Raw genomic sequence first — 15,757 nt, 5'->3', positions numbered from 1 at the left:
TCGTAGAATCCCGCCCGATTCCTGGATGATTTATAACCTTGAAATGCTGTGCTACTTTTTATCCTATCTATGAATTGAACCTATTATTCTGTATATTACACCAAGACTTGTGTTAAAGTGTTGTCATGGGAGGAATTTTCAATTTCCTGCACCGAGTGCTGGCTGAGAGGAGGCAATTGGCATGCCGCTCGCCGGCTGCATGGCCACTTTTCTCTCGAGATAATCCAGCGTTCTGTGCAGGAGAAATCTGGAGGCGTGGCCCACGCTGTCTTGCTGGCGGGGCCGGGCACGGAGACAGGCAGCAGCTAGGAATCTTGAGATCGAGGCGTCCTTTCCCAAACGGCACTGCCCCCCGAACCCTGACCCTGCTCCATCGGATCCAAGTGCCTGAGAGCAGTTCCAGGGCGCAGTGCCAGGGTGTGAGAGGGCAGTGGAAGAGTACTGCCCAGGCATGTCCCTCTCCCACTGGGGACTACACTTACCTGTGCGACTCCGGCCAGTTCCCCTCACCTGGTTCTCATTTTTGAAAAGCAGTTGTCAACCTTGCCGACGTGAATTGCAAATGTGGGTGGATGATACGACTGCCGGAGGACAGCGGGACAGACTCCTGGTCAGCCACCCTTACTGTGGAGTGGCGCCTCTCAAGCTATAATCCCTCTGGCAACAGGCGAGCGGCTTATTCCGGCAATTAGTAGCTACGGAAACAGGCTAAAGTCTGCCTTCGTGCACCATTCGGTGTGGAAAGAGAATTGGAATGGAAAGGGACTAATGTACAGAGTATTCTGTATCTGCTACAGTCAAATTCTGAACAGAATAGGAATTGGTGATAGTACTGAATACATTACTGTGAAAGTCACTGTGGTGCTAATTGTCTGCAGAGCTATCTTTGACCATAAGGAAAATAACCAGATCCGGATTTACAGCCAGCACTGAATGCGTGTGCCAACTCTGTCTTTGTGGGCAGTGCGCAGAGATGAATCAGGACATAGGTTCAAGCACACCTCCAGCGTCTTGAGCACAAAACCAAGCCCTTCAGTAGCGTGCTCGGGGAATGCTGCATTGCTGGAGATGCAGTGTTGGATTCTCCGACTTGGAGACTATGTCCCCACGCTGGCGTGGGAACGGCAGGAAAACTGGCGCAAAACAGCCACCGATTCCCCGTTTTGCTGGGGGCTAGCAGGATGCGGCGTCGAGCACCCGGCTCTAGCTGCCGATGTGGCCTGGAGAATTGCAGGATCCGTGGCCGTGCGTGTGCACGGCGGCGACTTGCAGCAGCTGCGCCGTTCTTCATGGTGGATGCCACTTGCGGACCAGGCCCGCAAAATAGTCCGCAGCCGCCACGCCGAGTTCCCGACGGGCGAGACCACACGTGTCCCAGGCCGTCGGGAACTCGGCTGGTTGGGGGGGGGAGCATCCGGGGGCGGGCCTCGGGTACATGGCGGCGCGGCGTGCACAGAGAGTACGTCGCTTTGGAGGGGCGGAGGTGGTGCTGCCCTGATTCTGTCGGGAATTTGGATTCTCCGGCCCGTCGCCTAATGCGATTTTGCCGTTGGCGACCAGAGAATCCAGCCCGCAGTCTTTTGGATAAGCTGCTGAACGAAACTGCCATTTTGGGGAGCTGCAAAATACTCGTATGGCAAGAGCTGGGGAGATGTCCTGGTCACCATTTACTTCTTAACAAACTGATTTTCTGGCTATTTGGCACCTTGATATGTGCAAGTTCACCATTGCGTTTCATTGCATGAGAGCAGTGATTATACATCATAAGCCCTTTGGGACATTCTGAGAATATGAATGGTTTATGGGCAGCACGGTAGCACAAGTGGATAGCACTGTGGCTTCACAGCGCCAGGCTCCCAGGTTCAATTCCCCGCTGGGTCACTGTCTGTGCGGTGTCTGCACGTTCTCTCCGTGTGTGCGTGGGTTTCCTCCGGGTGCTCCGGTTTCCTCCCACAGTCCAAAGACGTGCAGGTTAGGTGGATTGGCCATGACAAATTGCCCTTAGTGACCAAAAAGGTTAGGAGGGTTATTGGGTTACAGGGGATAGGGTGGAAGTGAGGGCTTAAGTGGGTCGGTGCAGACTCGATGGGCCGAATGGCCTCCTTCTGCATTGTATGTTCTATATGTTATGTTATTAACTTTGTCCAATTCTGACGAACAGTTGTTGACCTGAAACATTAACTCTGTCTCTCTCTCTCTCTCTCCACAGATACTGCCAGGCCTGCTGAGGTTTCCAGCCTTTTCCGTTTGTAACTTCATAGATTTTATGGGTCTCCAGTTACTTTAAAAAGTACAAAAAAATCAACTTGTATTTTACTTTGGCTTTTAACCAGAGGAGATAAAATGTAAAACTTACCTCGTTAAACCTAGTCACTGTTTTTCCTTTTTTCACATCCCATATAAAGGCTCCGTTGCGAGAGGTTGCACCAGCGATGCAGTTCAGATCGCCTTCAAGTAAAAAGGACATTAAAATGTAGTGATAGTGTTTAGTGCTTATATTTACAAGTTTTAAAATCAATAAACTGCTCTCGCTCCAGTCACTACAGACATAAAGGTACACCTCGTCACAGTACGAACATGGAAAGACAACATTAAGATTGGCAGCAGATACTGGGGACCCCACCACCTGAAAGTCCCCCTCCAAGTCACTCATCATCCTGACTTGGAACTATATCACCATTCCTCCGCGGTCGCTGGGTCAAAATCCTGGAGCTCCATAGAATTCCTACAGCGTAGAAGGAGGCTATTCGACCCATCAAGTCTGCACTGACCCTCTGAAGAGCACCCTAACATCGGCCCAATCCTCTGCCCTATCCCTGTAACCACACAACTTTGGACATTCAGGGGCAATTTAGCATGGGCAATCCACCTAACCTGCTCATCTTTGGACTGTGGGAGGAAACCGGAGCACCCGGGGAAAACCCACGCACACACGGGGAGAACGTACAGACTCCGCACAGACAGTGACCCAAGGCTAAGCCGTGTCCTGGTTCTCATTTTTGAAAAGCAGCTGTAAAGCTCGCCGACGCAAACCAGAGCACCCAGAGGAAACCCCCGCAGCCACGACGCTGTGAGGAGGCAGTACTAACGGCTGTGCCACCGTGCCGCCCCACCCTAACAGCACCGTGGGCGGTTTGCCCCGGGAAAGATGGACGGGGGGTTTCGGAGATGGTAGAGGGCAGGAATTGAGAGGATGGGGAATATGTTTAAAGAAGGGAGCTTTCCTAGCCTGAGGGAGCTGGAGGAGAAATTCGGATTGGCGAGGGGAAACAAATTTAGGTACCTGCAGGTGGGGGGATTTCCTACGTAGACAGATCTCAACCTTCCCACTCCTACCAGCAAAGGGGATCCAGGATAGGGTAGTTTCCAGAGTGTGGGTGGGAGAAGGGAAGGTCTCCGACATCTATAAGGAGCTCATGGGGTCAGAGGACATGCAGACCGAGGAGCTGAAGGGCAAATGGGAGGAGGAGTTAGGAGGAGAGATAGAGGATGGTCTCATGGGCGGATGCGTTGAGTAGAATCAACACGTCCGCAACATGAGCCAGGTTCAGCCTGATACAGTTCAAGGTCGTTCACCGGGCTCACATGACAGTGGTTCTTTGGTTTAGAAGATAGGTGTGCAAGGTGTGCGGGGGTGCCTGCGAACCATGTCCATATGTTCTGGACATGCCCAAAACTCAGGGGATTCTGACAGGGGTTTGCAGATGTCATGTCCACGGTGTTAAAAACAAGGGTGGCACCGAGTCCGGATGTGGCGATTTTCGAAGTGTTGAAGATCCGGGAATCCAGGAGGAGAAAGAGGCAGACGTTCTGGCCTTTGCTTCCCTGGTAGCCCGGAGACAGATACTATTAGCTTGGAGGGACTCAAAGCCCCCGAAGTCGGAGACCTGGCTTATTGACATGGCTAGCTTTCTTTGTCTGGAGAAAATCAAGTTCGCCTTGAGAGGGTCACTGTTAGGGTTCGCCCGGAGGTGGCAACCGTTCGTCGACTTTTTCATAGAATTTACAGTGCAGAAGGAGGCCATTCGGCCCGTCGAGTCTGCACCGGCTCTTGGAAAGAGCACCCTACCCAAGGTCAACACTTCCACCCTATCCCCATAACCCAGCAACCCCACCCAACACTAAGGGCAATTTTGAACACTGAGGGCAATTTATCATGGCCAATCCACCTAACCTGCACATCTTTGGACTGTGAGGGGAAACCGGAGCACCCGGAGGAAACCCACGCACACACGGGGAGGATGTGCAGACTCCGCACAGACAGTGACCCAAGCCGGAATCGAACCTGGGACCCTGGAGCTGTGAAGCAATTGTGCTATCCACAATGCTACCCTGCTGCCCTTTGCAGACCGTGACTTCTTTGCAGAAAATTAACCGTCAGCAGAAGGGGGGGGGGTTAGTTTAGTTTAGAGTAGGGGGTTAATAAAGGTGGGACCTGCAAGGGAGGTAGCAGGCTTTATTTTGCACTATGTTCATAGACTTATGTATATTGTTTATTTTGTCGTTGTTGTAAAACCAAAAAATACCTCAATAAAATGGTTATTAAAAAAAACAATCTTCTGCCACTGAAAACAATTTATTTTTATTTACTCCACCAAAACTCTTAATAATTTTGAACATCTCCATCAAATTTCCCTTTTACCTTCTCTGCTCCAAGGAGCACCCATAGTGCAGTGGAGTCTGCGTCATTAAATGGTTTCAAGAAGGAAATAGGTATATTTCTGATTTAAAAAAGACAGGTTAAAGGGATATGGGGAACAGGGAGAGAGGTGAATTTGAGAGTATGAAGAGGTCAGCCATGATCTGATTGAATGGAGGAGCAGGCTCGAAGGGCTGAATTGCCTACTTCTGCTCCTAACTCCTATGTCCCTATGTCTTTTAGGGAAGAAAATCTGCCATCCTTAACTAGTCTGGCCGACCTAGTGACTCCAGACCCACAGCAATGTGACTGACTCTTAACTGCCCTCTGTAAGGTTGTGGCAACCCCTTCAGTCCAAGTGCAATTTGGGATGGGCAACAAATGCTGGCCTTGCCAACGACACCCACATCCCACGAATGAATAAAGAGATTAAAATGTCCTCTAGGCCCCCCATACCCAGTCCAGCCTACACATGACATCAGACCCACGGCAATGTGGCTGACTCTTAATTGCCTCTGAAATGTTGGAACAACCCATTCATTGAGTTACAAGGCGGTTCACCACTGCCTTCTTCAGAGCAACTAAGGATGGGAAACAAATGCTGGTCTTGCCAGCAGCACTTACATCCTATGAGGAAAACGGTGCGGCCTGATGGCATTAACAAATTACCCGAGCTTCTCAACAGGAGGAGTGCTCCATGTGAGGACAAAGCAGCTTCGATGGTGCCACGATGTACACTCAGTATTGAGCAGCAACTATAAGGGGTTCCTAATCGGTGATCGCTTACCTGGAGCCCAAGACAGAGAATAGATGACTCCCTCATTACCAGGTGAAGTGTAGACTGCTTTCAAGGTGTTTATATCCCAAACCTTAATTGTTCCATCAAACGATGCCGTGGCTAAGAGGTTGGGATCGTCTGGTTTAAATTTACAGTCAAAGATTGTTTCCACGTGACCCTAGAATACAAAATACAAACAAGACCCGTTTTGGGATCTGTTACCTTTTTCTAACTGTGCCATGCCCATAGCCATTTGCTCTTTATCCATTACAGCGCGAAAGGATTGCAAGGATGGTGGTGCAAATTAGAAATGTAAAATGGAACGTGCCATTGCCTGGAGCCTACCAAATCTCTCAGAAAGTTCCACTTCTTCTCTCCCATGTCATACAGCCCAACTCCGCCATCCATGAAGCAACACATGGCGTGTCCGGGTGGTAGAGAAAACGCTTGGTTTTGAGAGAGGGTCGGCGGGGGGACGGCTTCACTAGTCGACGATGTATGGTGATTCTTTGATGGGGAATATGCTGAATAGCCTGAAAAGGACATCACGAAAGTTCACTTCGAACATTTTCTTTTTAACACAGCCGTAGTTAACCAAGGTGCCAAGTTACTCAACCACCCCCACTAATGACACTAATAGACACTAATGGACGCTACTACATATTTTAGGATGGAGAAAAGCTGGCACGATAGTGTTTACGCTAACTTTAATCAGGATTTATTCAATTCCTTTCTCCCTCGGTTGTTCATCTGACATCCTCTTAAATCCAACCAGATGGTATTTACCTCAAGCACTCTGTGGTAAAAATTTCCACACCCTGTTTTTTAAAATAAATTTAGAGTACCCAATTCATTTTTTCCAATTAAGGGGCAATTTGAACATCTTTGTGTTGTGGGGGAGAATGTGCAAACTCCACATGGACAGTGACCCAGAGCCGGGATCGAACCTGGGACCTCGGCGCCGTGAGGCTGCAGTGCTAACCACTGTGCCATCGTGCTGCCCTAAGTTTCCACATTCTAACCACATTTGGATAGCAACCCCCAGAGATCCTTTAGATGGTTGAAGGGGACCTTGTTCACCGTCTTTTGAGCATGGGACTATGATGGGACTGGTGTTATTTAAAATTGTGAGGGAGGGATGATATAATATCTTAATGAAACATAGGATTCTGTGGGGCCTCAACAGGGTAAATGCTGGGAGGATGTTTCCCCTCAAGGTTTGGGGGGGGAAGGAAATCTGGAACAAGGGGGGCACGGTTTCAATAAAAGGGTCTCCCATTTGAAATGGAGATGAGGAGGAATTTCTTCCCTTAGGGAGTCTTTGGAATTCTCTTCCATAGCGAGGAGTGGAGGCTGGGTCATTGAATGCATTCATGGCTGAGTTATGCTGATTTTTGGCCAACAAAGGATTCAAGGATTATGGGTGAGGGAAGAAATTGGGGTTAAGGCCACATTCATATCGGTCGTGCCTTAATGAACGGCGGAGCAGATCCAATGGGCTGACCGGCTACTCCGCCTCCTATTTCTCCTGATCTTATGGTAAAGCACATTCTCCCAGAGACTCTTTCGTTTCATGATCCCTAGTTTTGGTCTCCCCACAAGTGGATATATCTTCTCAATGCCTCAGGCCCTTGCATAATTTTAAGGACCTCGGCTAGAAGAAGAAAAATGTAATTGAGAAAGAGAAAGAATTTAATATATCAATTCATTGCATAGATTGCAACAGATAAGTATTACAAAGAGGCATCTATTTGACCCCGTATTATAGTATACTTGAGTAAACACTAACTTTAATCATTTAACGTTTTAATCTTCACAGGCCATGTTTTTGTTTCAAATTGCTACATACATTTCTTCTTTGGTGAGGAACTCAGCACATGTAAAGCATGAAATCCGGTCTTCTTCAACTTGAAGTTATCAATTGTTGTTGTCCTTGAGACATTCCAAATACGCAAGACGCCAACTTGAGAATCTAAAGACAAGGAAAAGAATATTGGAATGTGAGATCAACTGCAGACAAACAGCACAATGCATCCACAGTTACTACCAGCTTTAGTTCCAAGTAAACCTCTCTCAACAGGAAAGGAACAGGGTGAATTCAGGTGCTGCTGATATAATCCCACACGTATCTGTTACAAAATAGTTTAGAGACTGCAAAGAAGGAAGAAAGACTTGCATTATATAGCACCTCTCACAACTTCCGAAGGTCCCAGAATGTTTTACAACCAATTAAGTATATATACATATTTTTTAATTTGTTCATGATATGTGAGCTTTGCAATTGTTGCCCATTCCTAACAGCCCTTGAGAAAGTGGTGGTGAGGCAGTTTAATGAACCTCTGCAGTCCCTGAAGTGTGGGTGCATTCACAGTGCAGTTAGGGGGGTGGGGGGGGGTCCAGAAGGCACAGCGATATATTTCAAAGTCAGAATGGTGTGTGACTTGGAGGGCAACTTGCAGGTGGTGGTGCTCCCATACATCTGCCCTTGTCATTTTAGGTGGTAGTGGTCATGAGTTTGCCTCAGGAGCCTTGGCGTGTCCCTGCAGTGCATCTTGTAGATGGTACACACTGTCCATCGGTGGAGGGAGTGAATGTCTGTTAAAGAGGTGCCCGTCAAGCGGGCTGCTTTGTCCTGGATGGTGGAGAGCTTCTCGAGTGTTGTTGGAGCTGCACTCATGTAGGCACGGTCCATCACATTCCAGATTTGGGCACTGTAGATGGTGCACAGGCTTTGGGGAGTCAGGAGGTGGGTTAGTGTATATGATAATATACTGTACATAATAAAAGGTTACAAACCTGATGACTGTAGTTTATTGGGCTCAATCAAAGATCTCGGGTATTTCAAATAAAATCTAATTTCATTTGTTGGGGCTCCGGTCAGTTGGGGCTGGAATTGACCGCACACGAGCCCAGGGTATAGTGACAATTGTAACATCACCTCCCTCAGCTCACCTGCTATTGAAACTTTTACTCATGACCCTGTGCCTTTAGACTGGACTATTTCAATGCGCGCTTCCCAGCTTCCACCCTACATAAATCTGAGCTCATCCAAAACCCTGCTCCCAGTATCATAACTTGCACAAATCATTTTTTTAAACTAAATTTAGAGTACCAAATTCTTTTTTTTTCCAATTAAGGGGCAATTTAGCATGGCCAATCCACCTAGCCTGCAAATCTTTGGGTTGTGGGGTGAGACCCACGCAAACACGGAGAGAATGTGCAAACTCCACACGGACAGTGACCTGGGGCCGGGATCGTACCCGGGTCCTCAGCGCTGTAAGGCAGCAGTGTGCCACCGTGCTAACCACTGCGCCACTGTGCTGCCCTATAACTTGCACAAATCCTGTTGCTGCATCCGCCCTTTGCTCGCCGAGCTGTATTGATCCCCTGTCTGGCAACACTTCAATTGCAAAATTAGCATCTTTGTTTTGCAATTCTGTCATGGCCTCAACTCCTGCCTTATCTCTGTAATCTCCTGGAGCCCCACAGCCCTTAGTGATCTCGGTGCTGCTACAATTCCGGCCTTTTCCATGTCCCCATATTGTTCATTTCACATTGGTGGCTGCGCCTTCAGCTTCATCGATCCAAAGCTCTGAAGCTTCCACCATAAACCTCTTCACTTCTCTACATCGTACTCCTTCTTTAAACTTGCCTCTTTGACCAGTCAAATGCCCAAATAGTGTTTGGTCTCGAAGACTGTTTGACAATGCTTCTGTTAAATGTCTTTGAACATATTAAGTTAGATTAACTATGTAAGTGCATGTTGCTGCTGATGTTTGCCTCGCTGCACTGTCTCTTCAAACATTCCCTTCTCCGGCTCTCCCTTTATATTTATGATTATACACTTAGTTTCCACCTCCCTTCCTTGTGAAGTGCTCTGATTAATTCTTCAATGTGAGGAGCGTAATCAAAGTATAATTATGTTCTGATTTTTCAGGTGGTCTTGAATGAAAATCTTGTCTGGCAGGTGATCAGTGACCTACCTGTCATCATCCCCCTTGCCCAGAGTGACGTCTACTCGAATGGTCATTTAAGTGGGATACTCTTACTTTTTTTTCTGACTGCATACATGTGGGCTGGATTCTCGGCTCCCCAACGCTGAAATTGCGGACGGAGAATCCATTTGACCCCAATATCGGGAGCGGTGCTAGTTTTTGTATTCTCCACCCCCTGAAAAGCGGCGTATTCTAGGAGTACGGCGCGCCGATTATCCACGGCCTCAGGCCATTGCCCGAGACCCGCCCCGTGATGCTCCGTCCCCGACTGGCCGAGTTCCCGATGGCTGGGTTACTTGTTCTCACACCGTCCGGGAACCTCGCATGGCAGCTGCGGACTCAGTCCAGCGCCGCCACAGTCGGGGGAGGGCCGATCCGCGGGCAGGAGGGGCTTCATTCGGGGCTGGGGGCACTGTGGGCCGGCGGTACGGGGCGCGCGAGCGGCCGAAGTGAGGGAACTCCTTTTGTGGTCCGGGTCTGCGGGCTGAGTCCGCCATGAAGAACGGCGCGGCCGCTGCAGTGCCGCCACCGTGCTCGTGCGCGGCCATGGAAGCGGAAATGTTCAGGCCGTATCGGCAGCTATACTTGCGAGTTCTACGCTACCTCCCTGCTAGCCTCCAGCAAAACGCATAGGGTACACTGTCCCAGAGCAAACCCGAGAGCTTTACTGATGTTGTGCTAGGAGAACTCGGTGGAAATTCAGGGTTTGTATATTTTATTTGTCACATATCCACAGCTGACCCAACTCAGAGCTCAGTCCATTTTTAATTAGGATGCCTCAACCGGGATCTTGGGTGCATGTCACATTACGCGTAACCCCCACCATACTGCCCGAGTTTGCAGAATTCTACTAACTGTCCTGTCTTGAGGCAATTCACACCTCGATTACTTGCGATTACCCCTCAATCCACTCACACTGTTTGTATCTGTAAAGACTTGTTTACCTGTAAAGACTCGCATTCCAACCATTCTTCACATTCCAATCTGCAATTATTTTGCAATTGTGTCTCTGCCTATATAAAAATGCTGTGTTTGTGAACCTGCCTCCACTTCACCTGATGAAGGAGTAGGGCTAGGAAAGCTTGCAATTTCAAATAAACCTGTTGGGACTTTAACCTGGTGTTGTGAGACTTCTGACTGTGCCCAATTTTAATTCAACTACTTGAAAATAAGTGTATTTGTTTCTTCATGTATTCCCAGGATGGGGGCATCCCGAGTTGGCCACAGGAAGCGGGTGGGGAGCAACCTTCTTGACCACAATTGAGTGACTTGCTTGGCCCTTGCAGAGGGCTGTCAAGAATCAATCGCATTGCTGTGGATCTGGAGTCACATCTTGGCCAGACCAGGTAAGGAGGACACGAGTGACTCAAATGGGCTTTTATGAAGAATGGATATAGCTTCATGGTCATCATGAATAAGACTAATTTTTTAATTCTGGATTTATTTAACAGAATTTTGATTCATCAACCGCCTTGGTGGGTTTTCAACCCATGCCTCTTCTTCATGTGCCAATACCAACCCCCTTCTTAGCCATGATCACCACCATTTATATTCCCCTTGCCTTTTTGTCCACAGCATCTTTGTCAATCTCCCCCTATCGCTGGCCCTCAATCCAGCCCCATTGCTCCACGCCGCCCCCACCCACCCCGTCCAACAGTATAAATTTGTCCCCACTTCCAGTTCTCTCCAGCTTTGACAAAGAGTTACCCAGACTCGAAACGTTAGCTCCCTTCCCTCTCCTCAGATGCTGTCAGACCTGCTGGGATTGTCCAGCAGTTTCTGTGTTTGGTTCAGATTCCAGCATCCACATTAATTTGCTTTTACCTCTTGGTCACTAGTCATGTAACATAACCATAGCTATACATTTATTAAGAAAGCCACAACACAGGTTTGCCATAAATCGGGTGAGGGGAAAAAGGTGTTTTAGGGAGCTTTTTTTTTCTTCCTCTTGTTGGCAATACCTACCTCCTGTTATGAACATCCCTGGAGCACTGGGGACCCAGGCCAAACATTGTACTGAAGCTGCCGCACTGGGGAAACTGAAGGTTGTTATGCAGGACAGTGACTCCGAATCGACTAATCGAATTCCATTGTGTAGATTGGCCACCAGCAGATAGTCCGTGGAGAGCGGGTCCCACTCCAGGGCCGTGATTGGATCCTCTTCGTCTGTTCCCTCCAGCGATTCAGGCCTCAGCACATGTTTCTGACTCTTGGCGCCTGGTGCCCACAGAAGAGAGAAACAATTCTCAGCATATATTCCAAAACTAGGAGCTGCATTCCTAGCAAGCTAAACGGCTTTGATGTAAACATAATCGTCACACCATCTCAACGTCACAGGGATTTTTGTCAGCAATTTAGGAAGGAAGTGGTCATTCCTGAGAGGAGATTTCCCAGAACGTTTCCCGAAAGGAGGAATTTTACCCGAAATGAAAATGAAATGAAAATCGCTTATTGTCACAAGTAGGTTTCAAATGAAGTTTCAAAAGCGCCACATTCTGGCGCCTGTTCGGGGAGGCTAGTACAGGAATTGAACCGTGCTGCGGGCCTGCTTTCAAAGCCAGCATTTTAGCCCTGTGCTAAACCAGCCCCTGCAAGGTTAGGTTGAAGAAACTGGAGTTGTTCACCTTGGAGCAAACTCAATTAAGGGGTGATCTGGTCGAGGACAGTGATAAGTGAGGCAGACAAAAAAAAGTGTATACCCATTAGCTGACAGTAAAAGGACGACAGGACAAAGATTTATGTTTTAGGCAGGCCATACAGGGGGGATGCGAGGGAGAACAGTTTTATGCAGCAAGTGCTAATAATCTGGAACTCACTGCCTATGAGGATGGTGGAAACAGAGGCACCTGATGATTTCTGAAGGAAATTGAGACACACTAGGAGGAAGTCAAACTTGCAAGGCTGAAGGGATGGAACAGGGGAATGGGACAGATTGAATTGTTCTGCAGAGTGCCAGCATGGACTCTATGGGCTGAATGGTCTCCTTCTGTGCTATGATGACTCTGTGACAACAGCGCTCCCAACTTCACATGTGTACTGATTCCCACTTCTCTCACTTAAGCATATAAATATAAAGGCATTTACCCATTTATAAAAACCATAGAATCCCTACAGGAAGAAGGAGGCCATCGACCTCGAGTTTGCACCGACCCTCCGGAAGAGGACTATAACTAGGCATACTCCCCTGCCCTATCCCGTAACCCCGCACATTGATCATGGCCAATCCACCTAACATGCACATCTTTAGACACTCAGGGGCAATTTAGAATAGCCAAGCCATCAAACCTGCACATCTTTAGGGAGGGAACCAGAACATCTGGAGGAAACCCTAGCAGACACGGAGTGCAAACTCCAGTTACCCAAGGCCAGAATTGAACCTGGGTCCCTGATGCTGCGAGGCAGCAGTGCTGACCACTGTGCCACACATCTATTCATAAATGTCTATTCTTACAAATGCAAAAGGGATAGTGTATTGAGATGGATAGAAAACTAGTTGGCTGACAGGAAACAAAAAGTAGGAATTAATGGGTCCTTTTCCAAATGGCAGGCAGTGACTAGAGGGGTACCGCAGGGATCAGTGCTGGGACTCCAGCTATTCACAATATATATTAATGATTTGGATGAGGGAACAAAATGTAATATCTCCAAATTTGTAGATGACACTAAGTTGTGTGGGAGCGTGAGCTGTGAGGAGGACGCAGAGATCCTTCAGTGTGATTTGGACAAGTTGAGTGAGTGGGAAAATAAATGGCAGATGCAATATAATTTGGAAAAATGTGGTAAGAAAATCAGGAAGGCAGACTATTATCTGAATGGCCATAAATTAGGAGAGGGAAATGTGCAACGAGACCTGGGTGCCCTCATACACCAGTCACTGAATGTAAGCATGCAGGCACAGCAGGCGGCAAAGAAGGCAAATGCTATGTTGGCCTTCATAGCGAGGAGTTAAATACAGGAGCAGGGATGTCTTTCTGCGATTGCACAGGGCCTTAGAAGGATGTTCTAGCTCCAGAGGCTTTCTGCAAAGGTTTACCAGACTGAGTCCTGGGATGGGAGGACAGATGTCTGAGGAGAGATTGAGTTGGTTAGGATAGTATTTGCTGAAGTCAAAAGAATAAGAGGGAGGATCTCAGAAACCTACAGCAATTGCTCGGTCCAAGACCGCAAGAAACGACAGAAAGTCATGAACACCGCCCAGTCCATCATGTGAACCTGTCTCCCACCCATTGACTCTGTCTACACGTCATGCTGCCTTGGGAAAGTGGACAGCAAAATCAAAGACCCCTCCCACCTGGGTTATTCTCTTTTCCAACCTCTTCCATCAGGCAGAAGATACAAAAGTTGGAGAACACGCACTAACAGATTCAAAAACAGCTTCATCCCGCTGTTACCAGACTCCTGAATGACCCTCTTATGGACTGAACTGATCTCTCCATGCATCTTCTCTACTGAGTAGCACTATACTCCGTATGCTTCACCTGATGTCTATTTATTTACATTTTGCATTTATCGTATGTCCTATGTTTTTCATGTATGGAACATGTATGCCTGGACTGTACGCAGAATAATACTTTCCACTGTACATCGGTACACGAGACAATAAATCTAAATCTAAAATTTGAACAGGACTAGACAGGGTAGATGCGAGAAGGATGTTCCCGATGGTGGGGGTCTAGAACCAGGGTCACAGTCTAAAGATAAGGGGTAGACCATTTAGGACAGCGATGAGAACTTTCTTCACCCAGAGAATGGTGAGCCTGTGGAATTTGTTACCATAGAAGGCAGTTAAGGCCACAACATTCTATATTTTCAAGAAGCAATTGGATATAGCAATTGGGTTGAAGGGGATCAAAGGACATGAGGGGAAGGTGAGATTAGGCTATTCAATTGGATGATCAGCCATGATCATAACGAATGGCAGAGCAGGCGCGAAGGGCCGAATGGCCTACTCCTGCTCCTTTTTTCTATGTTTCTATGTATATGGGGCGGGGGGGGGGGGGAAGAGGGGGGAGTGGAGAGGACTGTTTTTTACCCCCTTCAATTCCAACCGAAATTGGGCAGGTAGATGATGGTAAATAGTAGGGTGAGAGAGTGAGTCTCATTGCCCGAACCGGAATTGTCCCCCAGTCTACCTGCCCCTTCTTGCCCCTTCTTAGCAGGCTTCTGTTAGCCCTTCCCACCTGCTGCATGCTAATTCCCTTTCAGCTGCTTGCATCAGCACCGGTGCCCAAATCATCATGGTGATGGAAGCACGAGGCCCCTGGGAATCATCGATTATCAGGTCTGAACTAACAAAGGCAGTCTGCAGGGAACTGTCGATGGACGGGGCTTAGATGAACTTGCATAAGAGAAAAGTGCAACCGACAACTTTTAATAGATTCATTGTGCCGCGTAACAATAATAAACCAGCTACGCGTTGCCAGTTGTGAATCCTCACAGAGACCTACCGGGCTGAAAAATGGACAGGCTACCGTCTGTGTGTCCAAACACCACCTTCCCTTTCTTCCTGGGGTGCCACCTGAAAAGGCAGATGTCCGACAGGAAGCTGTGAGCCTCCTTGTGCACTGCGACCCCACAGTCTGCTCCAGAAACCGTCCAGATGTACAGTGGACCCCGATGGGAGACAAATGCCACGGCTTCACCTGAATTCCAACACCAACTGAGGGAAGCGGGGATCCCTGGAGAGAATAAATACAACGATTTGCTGGATGGTTGAAGTAGGTCTTTGCTAATGTCACTCGGCCTGTTGCAATGGTGGATGATGAAATGAAAATGTTAACCCGCAAAAGCCTTGCAAGTGTTCTCTCAAAACGTTAGGTGTGCCCTGACACTATAAGAACAAAATCTGAGTCCATCACACAACAGCAAGCCTGACCAGCGTCGAAGGGGTACTGTACCTTTTGTGTTGTCCAATCTCGCTATCACCTTTTGCTCCGCCACATTCCAAATGATAATCAGGTTGTCGGCACTTGCGCTGGCAAACATGTCGGGGTTGTGGGGACACCAAGAGATAGCCGTGATGGTCTTCTTGTGCTCGGACATGATGGCGTAAAGTTTGAATTCATTATACCTGTGATCAAGCTAGACCAGTAAAGCAAAGTTAGAATGCAACTTATAGGGAACAGTTAATAGCTGAGAGCTCCTTTAGAATTTTACGCCCAATTTTGCAGGGCAACTATTTGGATGAAGGCAAATTCTGGACCCAGCACCAGAAAGGTTGCAAGTGAAGGAGCACAGCCTCACTTCCAACACATCTCCAATAAGACTTAGGGAGATTGAAGAGCGACATCTCCAACACAATGAGTTATCGAAAGATATTACCCACCAACGGGTATCTGTTGGCCT

At 48.0% G+C, this 15,757-nt stretch overlaps 1 protein-coding gene across 8 annotated transcripts in view; it reads right to left on the bottom strand.

The window, feature by feature from the left end:
* The window catches only part of wdr17 (WD repeat domain 17), a 164,586-nt gene that overhangs the window by 115,068 nt on the left and 33,761 nt on the right, over positions 1 to 15,757 (bottom strand). For all 8 annotated transcript variants that reach the window (XR_011948992.1, XR_011948991.1, XR_011948993.1 and 5 more), the window contains 7 exons: positions 15,310 to 15,493; positions 14,860 to 15,090; positions 11,378 to 11,629; positions 7,267 to 7,389; positions 5,763 to 5,950; positions 5,427 to 5,595; positions 2,357 to 2,448 (listed from right to left, as the gene is read on the bottom strand). Coding sequence is in view for 5 of the 8 variants with exons in the window: in XM_072515785.1 (XP_072371886.1) it covers positions 2,357 to 2,448; positions 5,427 to 5,595; positions 5,763 to 5,950; positions 7,267 to 7,389; positions 11,378 to 11,629; positions 14,860 to 15,090; positions 15,310 to 15,493 (1,239 nt within the window). In the remaining 3 variants the exon portion in view is untranslated. The remainder of the gene's footprint in view (positions 1 to 2,356; positions 2,449 to 5,426; positions 5,596 to 5,762; positions 5,951 to 7,266; positions 7,390 to 11,377; positions 11,630 to 14,859; positions 15,091 to 15,309; positions 15,494 to 15,757) is intronic.

Source organism: Scyliorhinus torazame, chromosome 9, assembly GCF_047496885.1.
Source record: "Scyliorhinus torazame isolate Kashiwa2021f chromosome 9, sScyTor2.1, whole genome shotgun sequence".
Taxonomy (NCBI): Eukaryota; Metazoa; Chordata; class Chondrichthyes; order Carcharhiniformes; family Scyliorhinidae; genus Scyliorhinus; species Scyliorhinus torazame.
This window is presented reverse-complemented; position numbering and strand designations above follow the sequence as displayed.